The sequence below is a fragment of the Gallinula chloropus genome (genome assembly GCF_964237585.1).
Source record: "Gallinula chloropus genome assembly, chromosome: 5".
Lineage (NCBI taxonomy): Eukaryota > Metazoa > Chordata > Aves > Gruiformes > Rallidae > Gallinula > Gallinula chloropus.
This window is the reverse complement of record NC_140090.1, coordinates 42451562-42474595: the sequence shown is the minus strand read 5'-3', so window position 1 is coordinate 42474595 and position 23034 is coordinate 42451562. Positions and strand designations below refer to the sequence as shown.

General features: G+C 41.0%; 1 protein-coding gene across 1 annotated transcript in view; it reads right to left on the bottom strand.

Moving 5' to 3' along the window:
- The window catches only part of CCDC150 (coiled-coil domain containing 150), a gene marked incomplete at both ends in the record, with an annotated part of 41308 nt that overhangs the window by 14926 nt on the left and 3348 nt on the right, over positions 1-23034 (bottom strand). The window contains 24 exon segments of the mRNA XM_084264585.1: positions 2030-2105; positions 4266-4448; positions 5014-5133; positions 5824-6000; positions 6151-6166; positions 6430-6599; positions 8192-8260; positions 8595-8772; positions 8962-9077; positions 9526-9540; positions 9544-9636; positions 10513-10605; positions 11429-11472; positions 13047-13176; positions 14607-14699; positions 14703-14723; positions 15188-15256; positions 15825-15868; positions 15871-15904; positions 15908-15990; positions 16096-16166; positions 16168-16311; positions 16494-16604; positions 16761-16871. Of these exon segments, the coding sequence (XP_084120711.1) occupies positions 2030-2105; positions 4266-4448; positions 5014-5133; positions 5824-6000; positions 6151-6166; positions 6430-6599; positions 8192-8260; positions 8595-8772; positions 8962-9077; positions 9526-9540; positions 9544-9636; positions 10513-10605; positions 11429-11472; positions 13047-13176; positions 14607-14699; positions 14703-14723; positions 15188-15256; positions 15825-15868; positions 15871-15904; positions 15908-15990; positions 16096-16166; positions 16168-16311; positions 16494-16604; positions 16761-16871 (2261 nt within the window).

Sequence of the window (23034 nt, the reverse complement as noted above, 5' to 3'; positions counted from 1 at the left end):
GTGGAGCTTTGATCCACGGTTCTGTTATCCCCTGAGGGGGGCAGCCAGAGAGAAGCAAAACATAAAAAAAAACCCAAAACCCCTGCAGGGGCCTGTATAGCATAAAGGAAAAGGTAAAAAGGTTTTATAAAATAAAATTTTAAAAAAGGAAAAAAAAGAAAAAAAAAATCAAAACCCTACTCCAAAACAAAAAAAGTTCCCCGGCCGGGGGCTGGGACAATGCGAGGTGTCTGCCCGCCAACACATGGTATTATAACCACCAGTTTATGTGGATTTGAAGCTCTGCTGTCACAGACAGAGTCACCAATAGCATGAAAATAGGACTAAAGAGCACCACATAACCGCAAGCCTGAGTTAAGTAGCGGGCAGCACCTAAGGGGATTCAGTAACGTGTCACCCTCCACAAGTCCAGACAACCAGATACTACATCATCATCCTGCTGTGCACCTACAGTCTACCTACCAAGTGGGACAGGTACGAATCATGGGGATACTCACTGGTCTTTGGTGTCCCAGATGGAAAAGGATCTCCTCCATAATTTTGGTTGTCCAGGTGATAATAGTTGGCACTGGTTCACTGGAGAAGGTTGGAAGACTGCACAAGGATGGAAGACGGAGCAAGGATGGAATATCAGAGTAGGATGGCACACCAGAGTAGGATGGCACGTCGCAGTAGGGTGGCACACTGGGGTGTGTTTTAACTTCAGAGTCGATTGGAGCAATGGAGTAGATTGGAGCAGGGGACAAGTCTGGAGCAGGAGGGAGGGATGAAGCACTGGAGAAGGCTGGAGCAGTCGAGGAGGCCGGGGCACTTTGGTGCAGGAAAAAACAATAGAGAAGAACCACAGTGTTTATAAGCATGGCATTTGTTATCAACACGTATCAGTGCACTAGAAAGGAGACAGTTTATTCCTACACAACTGTCTACATGCAAGTAGGGAGCCATAGCTAAAGCAATAGAAATACCTAAAGTACAAAGAGACTGGACAGAAACATCCTGCACTTGTGCCATGACAAAACACAGCGGGCATTTCTGTGCGGAGGCCCTTCATACTCAGCTGGGCGACTCTGAACTCAGGCAGACCAGAGGGGCAGGAGTCAAATTTATCACACTGGTGTACCACAAAGAGAAAACTTCCTCTAAGTTGTGCAAGAAGGACCAGGGGAGGAGGAAAGGAAGAGAGAAAATACTGGCATTCCCTATGTTTACCTTACACTTCATGTTCCCAGATAAAAATAAAAAAGCATCTTCTGTAGTTAGGAGTGGAGGAAGGAAAAATAAAAAGCTACTGAAGACCTTAGGATAGCGGCCCAGGAAACCTTGGAAAAACATCCCTGTGCGGACACAGAGACAAATGTTGGGCAGCACGGAGGAAGTTCAGGAGTGAAATCGAAGGCAAACCTTTCAGAGAAGAAAGTCCAAGCAAACAGAAGGGTTTTACCTCACACAAGGAGCTGTCTTGTCCCAAAGAGAGAGTGTTCTGTTGCCCAAGGGAGTCCCGCAAGGCATTTTATCTACAAGAGAAGAGCATAAGACATCAGTCACTGTAAAAGGGAACTGAGGAGGCTGATAAGGTAAAGAGCTTCCCCAAAGGTCAATGTTTCCTTTCTCCCCTATGTTGTCATATTCCCTGTGTTCTGTTACTTTAGAACAGTCTCGGATTTTCTTATTGGCAAGTGCAACAAGTTGTGCTGGGCACGAGGTATCGCCAGGCTGAACCCCAAATTCAAACCCAAAAAGGGTTCTTGGGATCTAACACCTTAAACAAAACCAATTTCCTTCTGGCCAGCTGGCAGTGGACGTACCACAGCTGGAGCTGGCTGCATCCAAGGCAGCTCCGGTACTGAGATACCAAGCTAAACACCTGGCCCCGACCCAGCAGCAGCACAGGGATGAAGGGAAGAAACTGAGTTCCCACTCCAGCACTGCCAGATGCTACCGAGGTGCGATGCTGCCACAACCTGTACGTGGCACCACATGCCAGGAAAAGCGCAGAAGAAACAAGCTCAAGCCTTGACGTCAGCCTTACCAGTCTGTACCATTTCTTCTCCTGGCACAGAACTTCTTGGTCTTTTAGCTGGAGGCTCAGAAGAAAGGGTCTGAGTCTGAAACAGAAACAAAGCACCACCCTGAGTTTAACCTGAACACCAGCCCAAGCCAACGGAAACTTCTGGAAATAGAGGCAGCTGTGGTCTGACTTGGGGACCGGGATTTGCTGGCTCAGAGCGCAGCAGAAGGATCTTTGCAGGATCTCTGAGCAGCACGCTGCCCTTTGGGTTTGATTGTTAACAGGGACTCTCCTATGTGCAGGCTTCCTGCCCAGTTCCCCTCAGGCAGCTCCTCAGCAATCCAGAGTTCAGCCCTGACTCTGGCTCGGGGAGAGCTGAGCACCTCAGAAAGGTGTTATGTACAAACAGTCGACGGTGCTCTCAGGGACAAATAATAGAGCACGAGGGTTTCTTATTCCTCTCACCCTACAGGGCAGTAAGAAAAAGAACACTGCACCTCCCAACCAAACTAAGGGGTCAAGCAGCTCGGGCCTTGTTTTTACAGAGCCAAAGTCCTAGGGGAATTCTCTCCTGGACCGGTGGATACCGAACTGAGCAGAGAGGGCTTTATACAGAGGAAGCAGGCAATTGTTCTCACAACATCATGTATTTTGGGTGCTCCCTCCTCAGCAAAACGTGCCAGAGCAGAGCATGCAAACCTAAGCGAGGCAAACCCAGCACACAAGAGGTGCTCTTCATTAGCTGCACCTATGAAGAGCCTATGGCTGCACAGGTTCAGGAAAGTCTCTGCTAACCTCTCCCACAGACTCTGCTCCTGGAGCAGCATTGCTGCCTGAAGCCTGGTGTTTCCTTGCTGCCCTGGCTGATACTTTCCCCGCAGCAGCAGAAACCTGTTCATCCCTCTCTTCACGCCCAGAGATGATATCATCTAAACAACAAAGGCAGGCCACATGACAATGTGACTTAAGAGGGTGTTAGGATTGCCATTTGCATGGAAGCCCACCTCCTTGATCCCACCTAAAGCAGTGGGATTCATTCCAACCTGCACACCCTTCTGCAGTTTCAGACACCCCTCAGTTTTCCAAGAGACACCAAACCTCAGAAGAACCATGGCTGTGAACTACCTCTGTCATGGGCGGCACCTGGTTGTAGCTTTGGCAGTTCCTGCTAGTCAGGATGTTCCGCAGGCAGCTGAGGGCTGAGGAAAGAAGACACAGAACAGGGATTTACAATGCTGTGTGAGCTTCACATGAGCCAACTTCCAGAGCTAATTGCTGTAGTTATTAGAGGTTAGCAGAATCTTTCCTTCCAAGCACCCCCAGGATCATCTCAGACTCACACACAGCCACCGCAGAGCATCCCCCGCCATTCCCAGCCAAGGCACCACTAATTATCCCGCTACAGTGGGGTAATTCCCTTCTGTTAATGCTTCTTCATGTGTTACGCTTGTTCTCAGCACCAAACAAATGGCTTTGGCTAACATAGAATGAGCTTTTTTTTACTCTGCACAGGTTATCCGCCCACACTGCCCTTCAGCGGGGCAATGCCCGTGTACACAATGCTGAGTTGCTCTCCTCGGGGGTTTCACCACCCACACCTGCAGTTTTCCTCTTTCTCCTCTTTCTCGCTGCCCATAGCAGGGGGGGCTGGAGCAAGATGGCTCTCTAAGGGCCCTTCCAACCCAACTGTTGAGGGTAACAAAACTTCAGGAGTCTTTCAGGCTGGCTGGCTGTTACATGGGAACTATTTCTGCAGGTGTCTGTACATTGTGTCATTATTTCTTGTCCTGTGAGACTGAAGTTAAGAGAAGCTGTGGCACACCAGGGAACAGGGACCAAGTAGGTGGCAGACTTGCAAAGGAATCCAGATTCTCATTCAGGGTCAGGTACCAGTTGATCCATTAAGTTCTACAGCTATGAAGGATGGAAAGGGGCTAATGGCTACATGAGCAATATTTGGCCTGATCAATACTTAAACAGACCGTATCCACAAAATGTCCACAATGGAGGGCAAATACTACTAATGAAGGGCTAGGACTCTATGGCACCATACTTAATGTAGGGGAAGGGATGACAGGAGAAGCCACACAATTACTGTAGCTGTTATTGATGTATTAATCTTCTGTTCAGCATTTGAGTCCAGAGTTTTATTTTTAAGTCTAGCTCCACTGCAAAGGATCAACAGCAGTCCTGCTCAGTAGGAGAAAAAAGGGAATTCTTGACTAGAACATGTGTCTACTGAAAACTGTGTGTGTACCTTTGCCCTCTCTGTAGTGGCTTTGCAGGCCAGGCACTGGCTGACCTGAGCTCTTTGGCTTTTTAGCTTTTGCCTGTAGTTGGACAAAGACCTTTCCAATTTGGTTACTTTCTGCTGCAGCTTCCTGCTAGCACTGGAAGCTTCAGCCAATTTTGATGAGTATTCTTCAAGGGATTTCTCTACCTAAAGCAAAAAGTAACTGTAAGAATTAGTTCATTCTATGTAATGATTAACGAGCAGCATGCCCAACTGATCTGCTGTATCTGAGGTATGCTACAGCACTTGGTGTTCTGACTTTTCTTTAACACACTTCTAACAAAAGGAGAAAACGAATGCTGGGATCTGAGTAACACTAAGGTTATGCTGAGCTTTGTGGTCCAGCCCCGAAGAAACAAAGCAGGCTTCCAAACCACTATTTTATCCCTGAGATTGCTATACAACCCTAAAGATAATCCTTTCGATGTCAGTTGAATGACTGATACCAATACCTAGATCTAATGTGCAATGAGGTATAGAAGGGGCTATAGAAGGGGCTATAGAAAGGTACTTGAAAAAGTTAGAGCAGAGATGTCACTATGCACAGCCACTAAATTGCCCACATGACACAAGTGGTTGCTGTATGTGTGATGGACAACTCCACAATGAATGGAAAAGGAGATAAGCTGATCTTGTTCTGTTAGAAAACTGGAAAGCAAACCTATTTCTCTGAAATCATTCACTAAAAACTGTAATTTCTGCCTCTTCTCACCTTGGCAGATTCTTGACAGGCAGATTTCCTGGAGACCTCTTGTTCAGTTTGAAACTGCTTCTTCAAAGACTCTAAGTGTTCAGGGTACTTCTTTTCCTCAGTCTTGGCTTTTTCCATTAACTGTTCCCTTTCATGAGAAGAAACAAACTCAGTTATTCATGTTTATATTTAACATGCTGTATTTTTTAAACACAAGACTAAGAAAGACAATTTCATTGTAAATACTTCTGTATTGGATATACTCTGCACCACTGCTGTTGGAATGTGTTTTAGAATATTTCATATTCCATTAATTTAAAAGGAGGTTCAAAATAGCTGTACAAGGTAAATTGTTGGGGAAAAAAAAACACTTTAGAACAACTTAGTTTCCTTCAGGAAATTAGATGGCTAAGCCTGTTTAGACAGAGGACAATAAGGAGATTCAGACTGCACTTACACTTAGGATTAAGGTTTTACTTACTAGCTTTCAGTTTTGGGGTGGGTGGGTGAATTTAAACAGTTATCTCATGCTCTCCTTGCTATAGCTACTGCAGGCCACTCCAAAGTGGAAGTGACATCTGCTGTCCTCATGGAAAAGCTGTTTGTAGAAGTGCTGTGATGTGCCTGGATAAGCAGTTCCTCAGTACAGCAGAGTAGGTTGAAGAGTCATTATGGGAATGAGTGAAAAAAGCCCCTTTCTACAGCCCTGCATGAATCTATCTTTATAGTGCTGCTGGCTCAGCATACAGTCAGTGCTGATAGATGAGTGAAGCCATAAAGCTCTGATGTTAGTGCAAAGTAATGTTTATCCTCAAGTGTAGTATCATGGATCTGGTCTTCCCTGCAGACCTTCAGCTGCTGATGCTCAGCTTCTTTCCTTCTCAGCTCATATTGAGTTTGGATCAGCTCGCTCTTCAAGATATTATTGATCAGCAGAACTTCTCCCAAACAATTAATGAGTTTCTTGTCTGTTCTAGTGCTTTCCAGGGCCTTACAAAGTGGTTCTACCTGTGCAGTAACAACAAATCAGATTTACAGTTACCCAAATAAAAAGCTTAGAATCCTTCCCAGTCACTATCAACCTACAGGAAGTAACTGTGTTCATCAGCTGTGTGATTGAAATTTCCTAAGCATAGGCATCTATCTGGGAATCCTTACAATGCCAATCCACTGACTGCCTGAGTCAGAAGGATCAAAACAACCTGTCATATAGCCATGACTTTCTTGGGGGGGCAGGTGGGGAAAAGCTGTTCTCTGCCAACAATGAGTGTGTTTGGGTTGTGAGATCAACTTCAGTGTTGCAGGAAAGGATATAGGGAACTTTTCAAATTTGTCCTATAACTTCTTAGCCAGAGCCATGAGGTAGATGCCACTCTTCAACTGCAGCTGCCTTCATGGCACTGCTGAGACCACAGAAACAATATCGGCTTCACTTACTTGTCTCTTTGGAGGCTGCTGATTTCAGTGTCCTTGTGTCCCAGTTCAGTTTGTACTGCATCCAGAGCTGCTTGCATCTTGTTATGAGAAGCTAACATGACCTCCAGCATGGCTGTCACCTTGCTGTTACCATCCTTTGCTGCATCCAGCTGTTGCAGGTTTGCCATTTGCAGTACAACAAATCATTACGAAAAGGAGCAGGAAAATCAGTCATTTATTATAGTTTTATTAAAGAATTCTCTTGTAAGTTACTTGCATACTTGCAGTATGGAGCAATGAAAGAAACCTTTGACAGCAGGGAACAGAGAAGCAAAAGTAACTAGAAGAATGAGAAGGCATGGGCAAAATCAAAATAACTTAGAAAGACAATAATAATAAAAAAAAAACACCACCCTGGCAACTTCTAAGGGTTTGAATGCTCTTTTGATTCAAATTCTTTAACTGATGACTGCCAAAGAGTTGCGTGTTAAACAGGAAAAAGACCTGCTACAGACTAACTACGGCAGAAATGTAACTTTATCAAATAACATATTCAAAAGGTTAATTCTTCTTTAACATCATGGTGTTAGGAACTTATCAACAGCTAAGTGTTTCTTAGGAAGCAGCTAAGTGTTTCTTAGTATCTACAACTTACACAACTGGTCATTATATCTAATGTTAACAAAAAACCCCAACTGTAAAAGCACTGTTATCACAGTATTACTAAGCTTTTACTCAACTCTTCTGGAACTGGTTAGGTATCCTAATTCAAACGACTGAGAAATAATGGAATGGCAGCAGGTTGAAAATGAAAATGAGGTCCTATGTGCAAATTTGTCCACAGAGGGACAAATGTTAATACCTTCCCAACATATGCAACCTGAGAGTATGTGTACAGACATACAAGCTGTACACCTGTAGTAGAAAATGGAATGGAGTCATAGGATTTTAATGACATTCTTAAATGTCCAATTCCCAAAGCTCTATACAGTCCCTTAGCATGTCGCACCCAGAGAAGATGGAGTAACATTTCAGAGATCTTTTTGTTTTCATTTTCCTTCTTTGATTCCCTAATTTGATCAGTCATTCTCCATAGAATACAGATTATTTCAAAGAGCATCTTGAATCTTGCTACAGCTACTGATCAGTTGGGTCATCAGTTACCTACTTTAGTAGCAGCTTGCCTGTTTGTGTGCCAGTGCAGACAAGCGACCAGATAGCCTCTTGTTCTCTTCCTCTAGTGTCTGCGATGTGAATTTCACTGAAACCATCTCTAGTTATGAACAATAAAATCCAACTCAAATCATATCACTGCCAAGCTTTTCAGCTATAATACATGAATGTCAAAAAACCTCAGCACTACACACAGATTAGGTATGGTTTCTCCTATTTCAGAGAGCCCTTCTGCAACAGCCTAAGAAACTCCACCAATCATGCTGACTCCAGTCATAACACTAAGGAATTTCTCATTTATACTAAAAATGCCACCTTTTCCAGGCTATGCATTTGCAAGGAAGCTACATAGGCAAAACAGTTAGGAGAAGCTGAAAATAATATTTATCATCTGCCATGGTAGAGTAACAAATTTATTACTGTAAATAGGGTCTTGTGTACATTGCTGTAGCATTGCTGCTCCAAAGGACATACAGACAGGAAAAAATATAAACAGCAAAGTGAACAACGTGACTATGGCAAATACCCCTTTATTTAGAAATAATTTAATTAAGTAAAAAAAGAGAAAACTTAGAGAAAGACAACAGTAGCCATATATACTGCAAGATACCTCATTCTCTGTTCTTTCTACTTCTGATTTGTTCCTTTCCTGTAGAATTTCATTTACTGTTGTCCTTATCTGTCAAAAGAAATGTGACATCATTGTCATCTAAAAACGTCCAGATTCATAGAAACATTATGTGTCTTCAAAACAATTGATCAGAAGGTTGCAAATCAACTCTGAAGTTCAAAAATATCTGCAGAGCTGTCCTGTCCCTTTTCATGCCTCAGAGTGGAGACATTAGAAGGCAAAATATAAGCATAGCGGGAAAGGGGGGAGTGTGTCACACTTGCCACTGCAATAGCAAAAAAATAATCATTCTGAAAGCAAAAGTGGTGCGTAAATAAGAACTCTAGTGACACAGGTCCCAAAGCAGCCTTCAACAATCCAGCTTTAAACCAGTTTTCTGTACCTCCTGCTGAAGACCTCCTTTTTCTGACAGCAGAGATCCTTTCTTTTGCAAAGCTGTCTCAAGTTCACCTTGCAGTCTAGTGATGATACATTCCAAAAGCTGTCTCTGTGTGGTTGCTGCTGCCTCAGCAAGGCTTGCTTCCTCCCTGTATTTGCCATGCTCTGTATGCAAGGCCTCCCTAAAGAAGGACAAAATACTCAAGCTGAAGTTACAGCACAACAGAAGGACATGATGTGGCCTCCATGTTAAATACCAAACTGGCCCTTCTGTGTTAATAAGTTACAAGCACTACAGAAGCAGAACACAAGATGGTGAGGATGCAACGGAGGACAGGGAGACAGAGGCTGCAGTCAAGAAAACTCCTCACAGCTCTCTCTGAAGCTGAGCTCTCTCATGCTGCACTCTCTGCAGCTCTTCAAAAATGTTGGTATGGGCAGCATTCAGAAGCCAGTCTTGCTCTGGCATCTTATGAGTCTTTTCTTGTCCTGTCTAAAAGATAAAAATTACCCAGGCAATAACAGTAACATCAGAATAATGAGGGATGAATAATTAATTTATAAATCTGTTAATTTGACATTGAGTTCCTGCACCATCCCTATGGTTCTGCATACTGTACTGTTCTGATTCTTGACTCAGGTGTCAAAGCTGAGTTCACCTTACCATCTTTGATATTTAATCTCAGATCTCTGTTACTTCCGCTCAGCTTCTGCATTAACAGCATTTGTAATGCCCATTAATTACTACGTTTCCTTTTCTGTGATTGTTACAGGATGTTTCAATAAACAGTATAATCACATTTATACTGTCCCTATAATGTATGACCTTTCCTTTTGTGTACTGAAAAATAAATCTTTGATGAAGAAAGACACTAACACTTTTTATCACCGTCTCTATAGAATTTCCATTGCTTGGACTGGAACAGTAGGCTACATACCTTAAGCATGATCTATTGATCTGAAATGAATTTAGCACTCTCCATGTCAAGACTCTGGAGTGTGGTGCTGAGCTCTGAGCATTGCAGGCTTAGGTGGTCATTAAGGACCTGGTTAGATAGGAGGAAGACTATGACAAATACATTTTCAGGGTTTAGGGTATTTTCTTCTGCATAGTAGGCTGTCAGAAGCTTTTTAACAATCTCTTACGCATGTTAAAAATCAATTTTAGGTAGAAAGTGTCCCATAAAATTTGTTCAGGTAGTCTCAATTTGTGGTAGGCTTATTCCAAGGTGTTAAAATTTTACAGTGGGGGGGGGGAAGAGAATACAGTTTAAACTACCAATCAAGCATAATCACCTATTAGTTCTGAAGTCCAGAAAAAGTGATCTTTCTATGGCAAAGAAGGCAAAAATTGATAACAGGCCCGTACTAATTTCATAGTTGGAATATTGCAGATAACCAAATCAAAATGGAACTTTTCTTTGAAAGGCATATCTATATTCCATTATCAGTGATCTCCATCCATAAACAAGTATCTACTGGGGAAGCGGGGAAAAATAGGAATTTTTTTCTAAAATATGTTCTAAAAAGAGGAAAAGTAGACTAAGTAATTTTTTTTTTAGAATGTACTGAGGTCAACCTTTTGTCCTAAAAGGCAAAGAAATTTTAGACAAGCAGGTACTCCTTGTTTGACTCATTAATAAAAACATTCATGTAAAATCCAAAGGTAATATCAAGAGTAAACAGAAGAGGGAACTTTCTCGCCCTTAAATCTGGGAAATCTGGAACAGTTACCAAGGCTAGTGATTGGATTCCTTCACTGGAAGTTGTTCATTAGCCTACATTATCTGAGAGCACTAAGCTTTGTCTCCTGACCTGCATTTGAGGCTTCCCAGTACATGAACAATAATCTCTTACTGTAATCACTTGATTTGTTATCCTTCCTTTCCCCTTTAAAATACAAGTGTAGCTATTCTCATTACCTGTACTTTCTCTGCTGTTTCTTGCAGGGTGGTCATTTTAGACTGAAGTTGCAGGTTCTCTTTGCATTGTTTGCTAAAGGACAGCTGTGCATTCTAAGGGGCAATAAAACAGGAAGTCTTCAGAGAACAAAAATAAATTTCATTTAGCCAGGCACTTCACAAATGCCAAGTCTTTGTTTCATACTTGCCTAGTTCCTTTAACCTATCATCACATGGCTGGGTGCTCTTTCATGCACAGGGTGTGGTTCCTACAGTACAAGCCTCTTTCCAAAACATACCTTGAAATAATAACCAAAGTGTTACCTGCTCTAACCTAGCTTTAAAAGGTGAGGGTGACTTCATGCCCTTCTGAGCTCTGACTTGTTATTCTCCACTATAATTAATCTCTATACTTCTGAGCTTAAAAAACCTTTATGCTAGAAGTGGTGCAATTCCCAAAGGAATCCTTTGCCAGCACTGTCAGACTCCACATCTAAGCTGAACTTTTATCTCATCTTCACTGAAACTTATTCTTTCAGGGACTCACATAGCACACACAGTCCCTTCTCATGCAGTAAGCATACCTCTTTGCCAGCTGACCAAGGTTCTGATTATTCTTCACCAATCAACCTGTGGCTTGTGTACACATTTATGCTACCATAAATGTGTCAGTTTTAGCTTTTCAAGGAAGGCATTCGTACCACTGTTTTGATATTCCAGTAGAATAAAAAAAGTTAATCTTGCAGAAAATCCATAAGGCAACCCAAACTGGTAAAATAATGAAACTGACATTCAATGGTTGTTAGCCTTGGTTGCATTTGGCATTTGTCCACATAAAAATTCTGCCTCTGAAGTGTGGTATATTTTAAAGGCCCCACATAGGTTGTTTTGATCTTTATTTAGCTATTTTCCTCAGCAATACTTGTTTACAACTTCCTTTTGCTTCTTCACTAAGCTGGGATATGATACAGTTCCTGGAGTCTAAAAATAGAAAATAATGTCAGAACATTCTTTGTTATCTGTTTGGTAATTTTGAAAGGTGACATTTTGGTGCAATGTTTGAGTTTAGCAAGGTTACTGAATATGCCACAAAAAGGTAAGACCTATACAAATGCCTTGAGGTGTAATGCTTTTCTTGGTAACTCCAATACTTCAGCAAAATTAATCTTTAAAATAAATAACATAAATTAATTGCAATGTTAAAATTAAGCATGCTATCATGCCGGTCTCCCACACAAACCACTTCTGTAATTGCTTGAGCATATCAACCCTAAGTCTCTTATTCAGCTGTCTAGTGTGTCAGCAACTTGTTTGACTTGACTATAATCCACAGCTCATATGTGACTTCTAGAAGTTTTGTGCATTGACAAGGAACAATAGTTAGGTGCCTGCTTAAACCATACAGATCTAAATGCAAAAGCATTTTTGCTGGAATTTAACTCAACCTGCTTATAATAGCCTCTTGTTCTGCTGTGCTGTGTACCATACTGAGGAAAAAAAAAGGAAGATAAAAGACAATTCAGCATGAGCAGGATAAGGAGGGAAATGTAGCTGAAATATTATGACATCCAAGGTATCATCAGAGGATCACTCAAAAGTGCCTTCAATTAACAAATAATCAGCAGGATTATTTGATACAGAAGTAAACTTGTACGTTTCATTTAAATTTGTTATTGGCATATGGATTTGTTCTGAAGGAAAGAATTCTTCTGCCATCACTATGGCAGAGCTGGCTGAATGGGGGACAGCATGACAAGTTTCTCTTATCTTGCCATACTTTAAACAGAAATACTGACTGCCTTTTTGTGAAGCTACAGGTTGATTATCACATGTGATACATGGAGTAACAAACAAAACATGGGAAGCAGGAACACTTCTGTAAAGGGAGTCACTGGAAATCTAAAATGGGTCCTGAGGGAAGGATCACAAGAACAATAATTATGCTAGGATTCAGGCATGGTTACTCTGAGTTACTTGGGAATAAGAAACAGACTTTAGGTTAGAAACACCTTTAATTTTGACAATATGGAGCTTTCCCTTACCTTGGAGTGCATTAAATGCTACTTAGCTCCCTTATAAGCAGCTACTTTCACATCATTAGACTGGGAATCTAAATGAGATCCACTAGAGGCTTATCCAAGATGCTTTTCCTCATACTGATGTTTAATAGAGCATGCTTTTTAAAATCAGCTACAAAAGTCTCAATAGCAAAGGACATTCTACTTGCTTGGTCAGTTCAGGTATCATGTGTTAATGGTTACTTACTAGATGAAGTCTCCTCCAGAGAAGAATTTATGCTGATGGAATCTTTTCATATTACTGTTGTGTATTCATTACTCTGATTACTACTGTTGTTGGTGTCCTCTAGGTAAAAGGAGGCTTTAGATACATCACATGCAAGCTCAGGGCCTTTAATATTTCATCACCTCTTAAGCTGCCCTCTCTTCCTGCTGACTGATACCAACAGGTCTGGAGGACGTCAGTGCTTGCTTCCTGTCACTTCGGAATCAGTGAGACAAGGGCTAGAATGATATGACAAAAAGCCACTGTCCTACCCAGCTCAGCTTTCAGTTGTGTGCACTGGTGCTCCAGCTGGGCAGTTCTTTCCTTCTCCTCTTGAAGCTTCCCTTGGGCTAGATGGACATCTTTACATAACTGTTGGCAGTCTTTCTCTAGTATCTGTACCTGCAATGATATTGCAGATGATTCTTTAAGATGCAGAATTCAGTCAGGCAAACCTAAGCAAATTTCAGAGTCTAAAAAGTTGATCTAACTGGAAAAGATATTAGCCTGATCTGCGTTTCCTCTCTTTCTACTAGTCCCAATCTTACGCAGAAGACTTTAATGGCAAGCAACTCAATATCTGTATGTAACACAGCATGTGTGTACTTACAACCATATTTTTATGACAATCTAAGAAGTTTGCACAATTAAAGAGCATGGAAAAGACCAGGCTATAAAAGATGAAGGTGAATGCAACACTCAAGGAAATTAACAACTGTGTCTCATGCCTTTTGGTGAGATTTCTTTTTTGTTGTTTTAATGTTAACTGATAAATATAGCACAGGGGCAGCTATACCAATCAGAGAGTGATAGTGGAATTATCATAAGCCTCCTCACATGATTTATAACTCATACAGTTAAAGAATGTGTTCATCATCTTCTCATTTCTAATGTAGAAGCACACAAAGATGATAAAAGACATGTAGGAAAAAAAATCTTGTAAATTCTAACAGAACTTTGTATGTTTCAAGAATAAAAAGATGTTAGCGATCATCAAAAAATTGAACACCACCATCCTTTATTATTCAGCTTTTGATATTTTATTTGCCTCCTTTCATCCTTACCGAACTGTTGCTCTGAGTTCTGAAGTGTTAGTGACAGCATGTAGCTTGTGTGTGTGCACACATGCAGAGAAGGGGATTAGTTCTGTCTGTTGATGTACAAGCCAGTTTATTTCTACCATGAACTGCAGTCCCTCCCTACACTCCAAAGTAGCTAGATAATACAAATACAGCTGAGAACAACAATTTAGCTTTGTCATTATGGCAATTAATGGAGAAAACATTCTTACTTCCAGAAGATTTAAGATCTCAACTGATTATTTTTCAGAAATTGCATTTTCTAACAGAAAGTTTTAGTACTGCAAGTAGAGATTTGATTAGCCTGGTGAAGAGATTAAGGCAGGATCCAGTTGTGACCCACAAATCTGAGAGGTAGCTACAAAGATTAAGAAGTCAAAATCTTTTCAGTTGCATTGAATTATTTAAGAAGGGGCAATGGTCCCAAATTTAAGATTGGAATGTTCAGACTGCATGCTAGGAAAAGCCATAACTGAAACGTTACTGCAGCACTATAAAAAAACCCCAAAAAACTAAAGGAGCCATAGAATCACTGTTCTTGAACACTGCTAGACAAATCCACCACCCCAATCCAGTGTTTGTGACACCTCTACTTTGAGCAGGAAGTCTGACTGCATGATCTCTTCTGACCAACAAAGTGTTGTAGTTTATGAAGTGTTTTAACTGGTTTCTAGGAACAACATCCAAGTTCTGTCTCTTCCTTCCATGAGAAAATGAAAATAGATTAAAAGGAAGACAGAAAGTTTCTCAAACCTGTTTCTTTTCTGCTTCTACTCTTGTTTCCATATTCTGTACATGACACATCACAGTGGTTTGGGATTCTTCCAAAGACTCCTGCAGGCTGGTCTACTGCGACAGCGGTTCTGTTAGCTAGAAAAAAACCAACCACTTTCTGACCCAGGTCTAATTAAGTATATTGAACAAACACTTCGGGGTCACTTATGAAGTATGTTTGGTCTGGGTATTTTAGATTGGGTGTTAGGAAAAAATTCTTCACCGAAAGGCTTGTAAAGCACTGGGAACAGGCTGCCCCGGGAAGTGGCTGAGTCATCTTTCCTGGATTTTACTAAGAGACATGCAGATATGGTGCTTGGGGACATGGTTTCGTGGTGGTCTTGGCAGTGCTGGGTTTACAGTTGGACTTGATGATCTTAAAGGCCTTTTCCAACCAAAACAATTCTATGATTTTATCTAGTTATAAGCATGGCTGGTGAGTTATTTTGCATTATTTACATTCCAAAATTGCATCAAGACTATTATATAAGGATCATCTTCAAATCTTTAAATATGTGGCAAATTTAGCCTACCATTGATCTCCTTGGTCTTGTACTTACCTCCTGAAGCCTACAGTTTGTTTTCTGGTTTGCATTCCTCAATTCCTCAGCTGCAATCACTACATCCATCTAAAGAAGATGAGAGCAACAGATATTTTTATTGTTTCATGTTCATACCTATTGATTTTGCAATAGATACTATAAAATGCAACTGCCATGCTGACACCTAGAACTTGATTTCTATCTCCAGTCTGATGTTCTCTGTTCTGCAGCACTGAATATACAAGTGCTAGCACGAAGAACCAATGCATTCTTCAAAACAATTAATGAGACTTAGTGACGTGTTGCATTGAAGTTCTGTTCAGGAAAAATAGTAACCGAAGTCTAAGACTGAAATACCAAAGAGATGTAAGTTCCTGGAAAAACAAAAAAGCTACACTTGAAAAGTTAGGATGAGCTTTGTCACGAAGATGAAAGAATTACAAATTTCTATTATTATTATTGATTCGGCATGTTATTTTTTTAATTAAGGAAAGGACAAATTCTCATTATCAAGTGTTTGCTCTTACTGCCAAGAACATATAGCACGCACCTTTTTGCAACTGGGTATACTTTGCTTAACTATGCCAGAGATGAGCAGCCTTAAAAGTTAGTCAGTTGTCATAATTTCAAATATTAAGATCATAATGTTTTGTAACTTGGATGCATTTGTAATCTCCAGAGCAGTATTCAGTCTTTTGCCTTTTCTTCAGCCTCCTTCAAATCACTTAAGTGTTGTCACAACTTTGTTGCTTCTTGCCGTAAAATCTTCATTTCTTGCAAATGTTCCTCGTGGATTGCATTCAGGCTCTGCTCCAGCTGGGCTGCTACAAGGAAAAGGCAAAAAGCTTTCACTGACAGAAAAAGCACATGTAGGACAATGAAGAACAAAGTGGTAGAAAACCCCAAACACACCACCTTTTCACTACCTGCATGCTTTGGATTCAGTTTCTTTTCTATCTGCAGCCGCAAGATATTTAATTTCAGTGTCTGTACAACACTCAAGCCGACACATTCGTTTCACCAGTGTTTCACAGTTTATCCACAGTGTATTTTCTTCCACAAATGCTACTCCGGCCCGCACGGGGCTAATGGCTGGGTGACCAGCTGCTGTTTCTGAGGTCTTTGAGTGGAAATGACTGAGGCTGAAAAGAAGATGAGACCTCCGTGTATGCATGCCTACCTGCTGCAGTCAGTTCATACCAGCTTCCTCACAGAGAGGAGAGCAAAGCATGGCACATGGGTGCAGAGAGGAACAAGATGAGGAAAATCAAGAATAGCAGGGACCCTCGGAGATGGAAAGACCTTATCCCTGCATTTTTCCTACCTTCGTCCATCACTGCTGAGCACCTCCACGTCTTGTACCAGTGTACTGGATTCCTCTTCCACCACCCTCATCCTCCAGTGGAACACCATGAAGGCCTCCAGCACGGTCACCCTTGTTATAAACGGCGGTGAGTCAGTTCATACCAGCTTCCTCACAGAGAGGAGAGCAAAGCATGGCACATGGGTGCAGAGAGGAACAAGATGAGGAAAATCAAGAATAGCAGGGACCCTCGGAGATGGAAAGACCTTATCCCTGCATTTTTCCTACCTTCGTCCATCACTGCTGAGCACCTCCACGTCTTGTACCAGTGTACTGGCTTCCTCTTCCACCACCCTCATCCTCCAGTGGAACACCATGAAGGCCTCCAGCACGGTCACCCTTGTTATAAACGGCGGTGACAAATTGTTCACTCTAAACTAGAGTATCCAAGTAGAATTTATTTGAGCAAGTAAGAAGCAAGCGAAACAGTGCTGGGCAGCAGCTGGGGAGTCTCTGCTTCACCAACAGCGCGCCCCAAGCAGCAGACCGACCCTACATTTATGCAGTAAACCAATGAATATTCTATTAATGCCTATACATAATTATTACCTAAACCCACCTACTCTCGCTTCACGTGTTAATTAGGTTATCAGTCATTTGCGCTTGCGCAGATCCTTCCAAGAATTGTGAGTGAGGGTCTCTGGTGGTCCTTGGAAGAAGGCCATGAGTCGTTCTCACGATGTACTTTTCAACTTTCACCTGGAATGTCAGGGTCTTGCAAGCTTGCAGTGTTCTTATCAGTCTGAGCTAATTTATGTCCTTGTTAGTTTTTCTGTAGCAAGGGGATAAACAATGTACCGGTGGTGAATGCCATCCCGCCCTCGAATCCTTGTTCCCAGAGACAGTGTGAGACTTTCACAAGTAAGTCCTTTGTTATGAAAAAAAAAGAAAAAGAAACAGACTCTCTTGTCCTTCACAAGCCATTAGTTCCCAGAGCTGCTTCCCATAATTATACTGCGTAATTACACTACCTGTAGATCGTGATCCTATACCCTTACATCAATTGCGATTAGTAACAGCTTAGTTACAAATGTTAACATAGTTTAACTGCCTACCAGTTTGATTAACAAATTGATTATACAAGGTTTATTACAATGCCCCCTTTTTGTTTTTACTATTTTGTTCATCAAACCGGGCACCGGTTTCTCGGGCTTGGGAGAGAATGGGAGTTTCTTTAACAATCTCGTCTTCTCCCAAGTGCTCTTATTGTCTTGTTATCAACTTTAGGTGGGCCACTTCTAATCAACCCTTTACTAACTCAATAATTTTTTTCAGTATGCAGGGTCCAAAGGTCCCTTTAAGGACTCAGTTAGGACCAACCCCTCTTTACTTCTTCCTTCTTTATAAAAATTTAACCTCCTCTATCGGTTCCAGATTCCCAATGTCTCACACCCCATATTTTCCCTTACAACCAGGCAGGATTGGTTGGGTTCGTTATGCTGATAAACAAATATTTACACTCTCTTCTAGTGGCTATCTCCCGACGGGGACCTAACTGGGGGCCTGGGCTTGAGACCGGGGGTTTACATCCATAGGGTCCCCATCCTACATTTAGGAACTTATCTTGTCCACCCCCCCAGACTCCAATCTGAAGCTATAGTTTCGCAACCCCAATAAGCACAGTAGTAAGTGTTAGGATAATTGCAATATCCCCTTCCTGGGTTTGAGCTAGGGCAAAAGTAAAAGCCCTATTTTTCTATACATGGTTCTATGGTTGCCAGATGGCAAGGAGTTGTGTTAAAACTTGGGGTTCCCACTGTAGTTACTTGTTGAATAAGGCTTTGGTCTTCCATCTAATTAAGCTCCACTTATAAAGCTGATGAAGGTTCATTTCTCCATTTGTTCTTACTGTCAAAAATAACAGTCCTATTATCCAAAAGCTTAATTTTAGATTGGAGAGAAGTGGTGTGCTTTTATTGTCGCTATAGGTATTTCAAGATCTTTGATAATTACTGTGAAGGGCCTTTGTGCCCTGGGAGAGATGAGAGACTTCTGGAAGGCTTTGAGGTTGCCTAGGTTGGGAATTGCAAGTCAAGGAACCTCACGAGCCATTTCTGGAGGTGGCTCATCAACCTCAATCCCCACAGTAGTATGCCTCTGCCTCTTCCTCTGCCTACTCTGTTGCTTAGAGCAGCGAGGGGTACCATCTTCTTGGCAGCAGTCGTATTCTCCAGGGGAACCTCCATATTTAGTCAACCTTGACTTATATGCTTCCCATTTTTTTTATTTTATTCACTTCCCAGGCTCCACACACCACTTTGGCTAAGGTCTGTCTGCAAGTTACTAGCCTGACTTCAGCTTTCGTTGGACAGGGTTCATTTGCATGCGAACAGAACTTCTCAGGATTTATATCTTTTCAAAGATATCCCACCACTTTATCATTTTGCCAGTTGCCACTCCTAAGCGTAATGCCTGTTCAACTAGTTTCCTTTCGTATTTATAACATTCATGACAAGTACCACTAGGACGATACCCATAGAGGCAATGGGCCCACCACTTTTCTTTACACAGATTACACTTATAACAAACAAAGGGATAACAAATACAGTTGGGATTTTTACAAAAGATAGTCTCACCCATCTGCTTTTCTTCGGCAGATAACCTTTAGGTTGTCAGGGTTTCCGTCTGTCTCCCACTGGGAAGTCCGAATGGGTCCCTTGATTCTGCTTGCGTGAGTCCACCCTGTGGCTCAACACTGCCATCTTATAGATGGTACTCCGTGATAGAGGATAGAAATAAAGTAAGGAGGAAGGAAAAGTGTGTGCACAACAGCTCAATAGCTACATTCAAACAATTAACAATTTTCAAATTGCATTTGCAATAATCACTAAGAACTGTTAACATTTGATAGACATTAATTAACAATTTGAATTTGTCTGATTGCAAAAATCCAAATCACGTCATATTGCTGTCCCTTGTAGTTCAGGGCCTGGAGGAAAACAAAACAATGATACTTTACATGAACATTTACAAGATCAATTATTTGTGAGGATCACAAGAACATATAAAGCGAAAGTTAAAAAAATTAAAAATGCATCATAAATTGGTACCATCAAATTAATAAATTCCCTTGTTTGTTGTGATTTTGGAAATGCAAAACTGATCTATTTTGGAATATGCAATGCAGGCAGTGCACAGTTTTCCCACCCTGTCACCCATTATTTAGCAAATTAAGCTTTAGGTGGGTCTCCAGGCCTGGTCAAAACTGGCTGGAGTCTTCTTTTTTGTCATGTGCCATCATCATGGCGGAACTACTGGGTTCACTAGATTCCTTTTCTAGTACTTTTTGTGGGGAGTTGGTGAGGTAAAACTGCGCATCTGCATTTCCAAAAGCACACAGTTAGGTGAACAAGCACTGGAGCAGAAGAAAATGGCTGGCATTGGTGAGGATGAGACCCCAAATCCCTCCCCTGAACCTCATCCTTCAACTCCACAAGTGGTAAGGTTTCCTTTCTCCAGCACTATAGCCAGGCAGCAGGGACAATGTCCTTGCTATGGCTATAGTGGTGCATTGTTCCCCCACCATTAGACTTTCAGGTCGCCACAGACTACCCAACAAGTGCAGTTCCACCTCCTGAAGCAACCGGAGAGGTGGGTGTTATTGAGACTAAGAGGTCTCTTCAAACTGAGATAGTTGGTTTAGAAAGAATCAAGGTTTTCCTGTTCTGTTATTTCTTTACTTCTAGGCAGAGGACCCATGCTTCTCGTCGCAGGGTTGCAGATGATGCAGCGATGTATGAACGATGCCGTATGATAGAATTTTATCCGCTGTTAGCAGCTGTTGTTATTTTGGTTTTGTTTTTGATTGTGGCTGGTTACTATTGTTGTTACAGCTGTGTACATTAATAAAGTTTAGGTTTGTTCAGTTAACCAAGAGTTTCTGTATATAAATTCGATTAGACAAAAATGGGAATGGGGGAGAAAGTTGCTATACTGTGTGACTAATAACTTTATAGCAGACAAAGAAGGGATAGGGTTATATGATCCTAACAGTTACTTGTTTTGTTGATTTCACAAACCCGATGTTTTATTCTGTCACAGTAACTGCTTGCATGCGATTCACCATGTTTTGGATCAATTGGATCAAACACGATAGAAATACTTAATTTGCCAAGTATTCCTCTCTCTTTGGCCAATACATGATCCAAAACCAGGCGGTATTGCAGGATCACAGCACACATCTCTTGAGATTGTTGATTCAGGAGATCTATAGCATTGGCAGTTTTGTTGGAAATTATTTCCAAAAGTGTTTGCAAGAGAATTATGCAGTTCAGGTTGTAAATTGGTTCCCATGCCCCTGTTATCAATTCATTAGGATTCCATGTGGCCAGCATGTAATGCTTTATTCTTTTGCGAGGCCACTCATTTTTCCCCCAATTTTGTGTTCCAACTATTTCAATCTTGACAGATCTTTTCTCTCATGTGACACCTTTATTTCATTTTTTATTAACACCTGACATTGACTTTCTTTGATCCCCTTTAAACTTCCTTTTACACCTACTCTATACAAACATCCGACATACTTTTGCCAACCAAATTCGGGGATGTGTGTAACGTCCATCTGCCAAACTTCTAGTGGGCCTCTGCCATGAGGACTCACACCAGGGTCAAGGCCACTAGCAAACTGTCGACAGTCCGGGTATGACTGTACAATCCAGCGACAATTCCTTAAAAAATTCTTATATAATCTCTTATCTAAAATTCCTTTCAATAATGCTCGTTTCATTCAGGTAACTACTCCCACCACATACAATTAATCACATACTATGTCTTTTCACTTTGCAAACCCTTTAACAACTGCCTATAACTCCAGCTGCTGGTTGAGGCTTGTATTTCCTAATACCAACTCCTGCTATTTTCCATTTTCTTGCTTTTGAATATAGTTGGAAAACTACTTGGTTCTAAAGAACATCAAAGTCCCCCAAAATCACAATGAATACATAACTTGAGACAAAAAAAATAAATCTTTTTGCATGGCATTTCCTCTTAAAATTACTACTGAAAGCCAGGTGCTTTATTTCATTTTAAACAATGACAGGAGATTATAATAGCAGAAGCACCTAACAAAAAATGCTGTTGAAATTGTAATAGCAGCATGAGAACAGTTCTCAGAACAGAAAAAATAAATCCAAAAGAGAACATTTCTAACCATACAAATGCTCATTTCATTACCACATATAAGAACTTAACTTTCAAGGAAACTTGGTCTTTCTACAGTTTTAGGTCCTGTGGCTTCTGATCATATTTGGGCTCCCAGCTGCTTAAGTTACTTCTAAAATCTGCCTGGAGATTTAAAAAAAGTAACCATAGAATTATATAATTGCCTTGGTTGGAAGGGACCCTTTAGATCATGGAGTCCCTCTTCAGATCCTAAAATCTAGAAGTCAAGCCTGTTTCTTTTCAGCAGCATTCCAGACATACCTCAGTATCTGTACCTTTACCTATTTACATGACACGGCACAGAAACATTCAAAGTTAGATGGAGTAGCCAAGTTACCAGTATTAGTTAGACCAATCAAACTATCACCAATACACAGACATGACATATGAGAATTGGCTTTTACCTCAGCTTACTACAATGAAGTAACTGCTTTTTCAAGTATATAATTATTTCTTTTGCAGCCGCACTGCAGCACACATGAAAACACAGAGGAAGTATGGAACACAGCAACAAAACCGGCCACATCAACAGCTTCACTTGGCACAAGTTAACTTTATGGCACAAATACTCCATCAGCAACAGAACAAGAACAGATCACATCGTATCCTACCATAGTCACTTGATTATTAAAGCATGACAGCATCATAAATAGTCCTCAGGGCAATTATAAGTGTAAGGCTAAACCAACTTGTTTTTATCAGTCCCATCCAAAAGCCTGTTTAAATAAACAGACAAATACTTATATGAAGATGTACTTAACTAGACACTCGCGTTCACTGTAAAAAAAAAAATAAATATTTTTTTAATTTCTCATGAAGGAGGCTTTACTTTAGAAAATGCTTAGCAAATAAATAATTCTGAAACTGAAATACTGAACTTGCTATGGCTTAAAAAAGTTAACGAGTCAATCTTTTACTACTATGGTTTGGGACTCCCTCCTCAAAATTCAGTTTAAATGTATGCAACAAAGATTGAACTCTATAATTCTGTTGAATGTTCCTGTCATACTAGTGTATTTATAGAACATTCCATCTAAACTCTCTAGTCCACTTTTTTCTCACTGAATGTCTAAAAGAGAACAACGTAAGAGAAATATAAACCCCCAATACAGTATATCCACTGTTCTTTCTTATTCCTCCATATAATATTTAATGGATAAGAACATTATCTTTCCTTGTAATACACTGACATGGCAGGTTAGGTGTTCTGAAGGTAATGGGGATAAGTCAGTATGTCTTCTGCAAGCACACGAGAAACACTTTCTCCAGAACACACATCAGAAAAATGGAATAATCTATTTGAGAAACAAATGAAGGAGGCACAATTCTTGCTTAGCCAGGC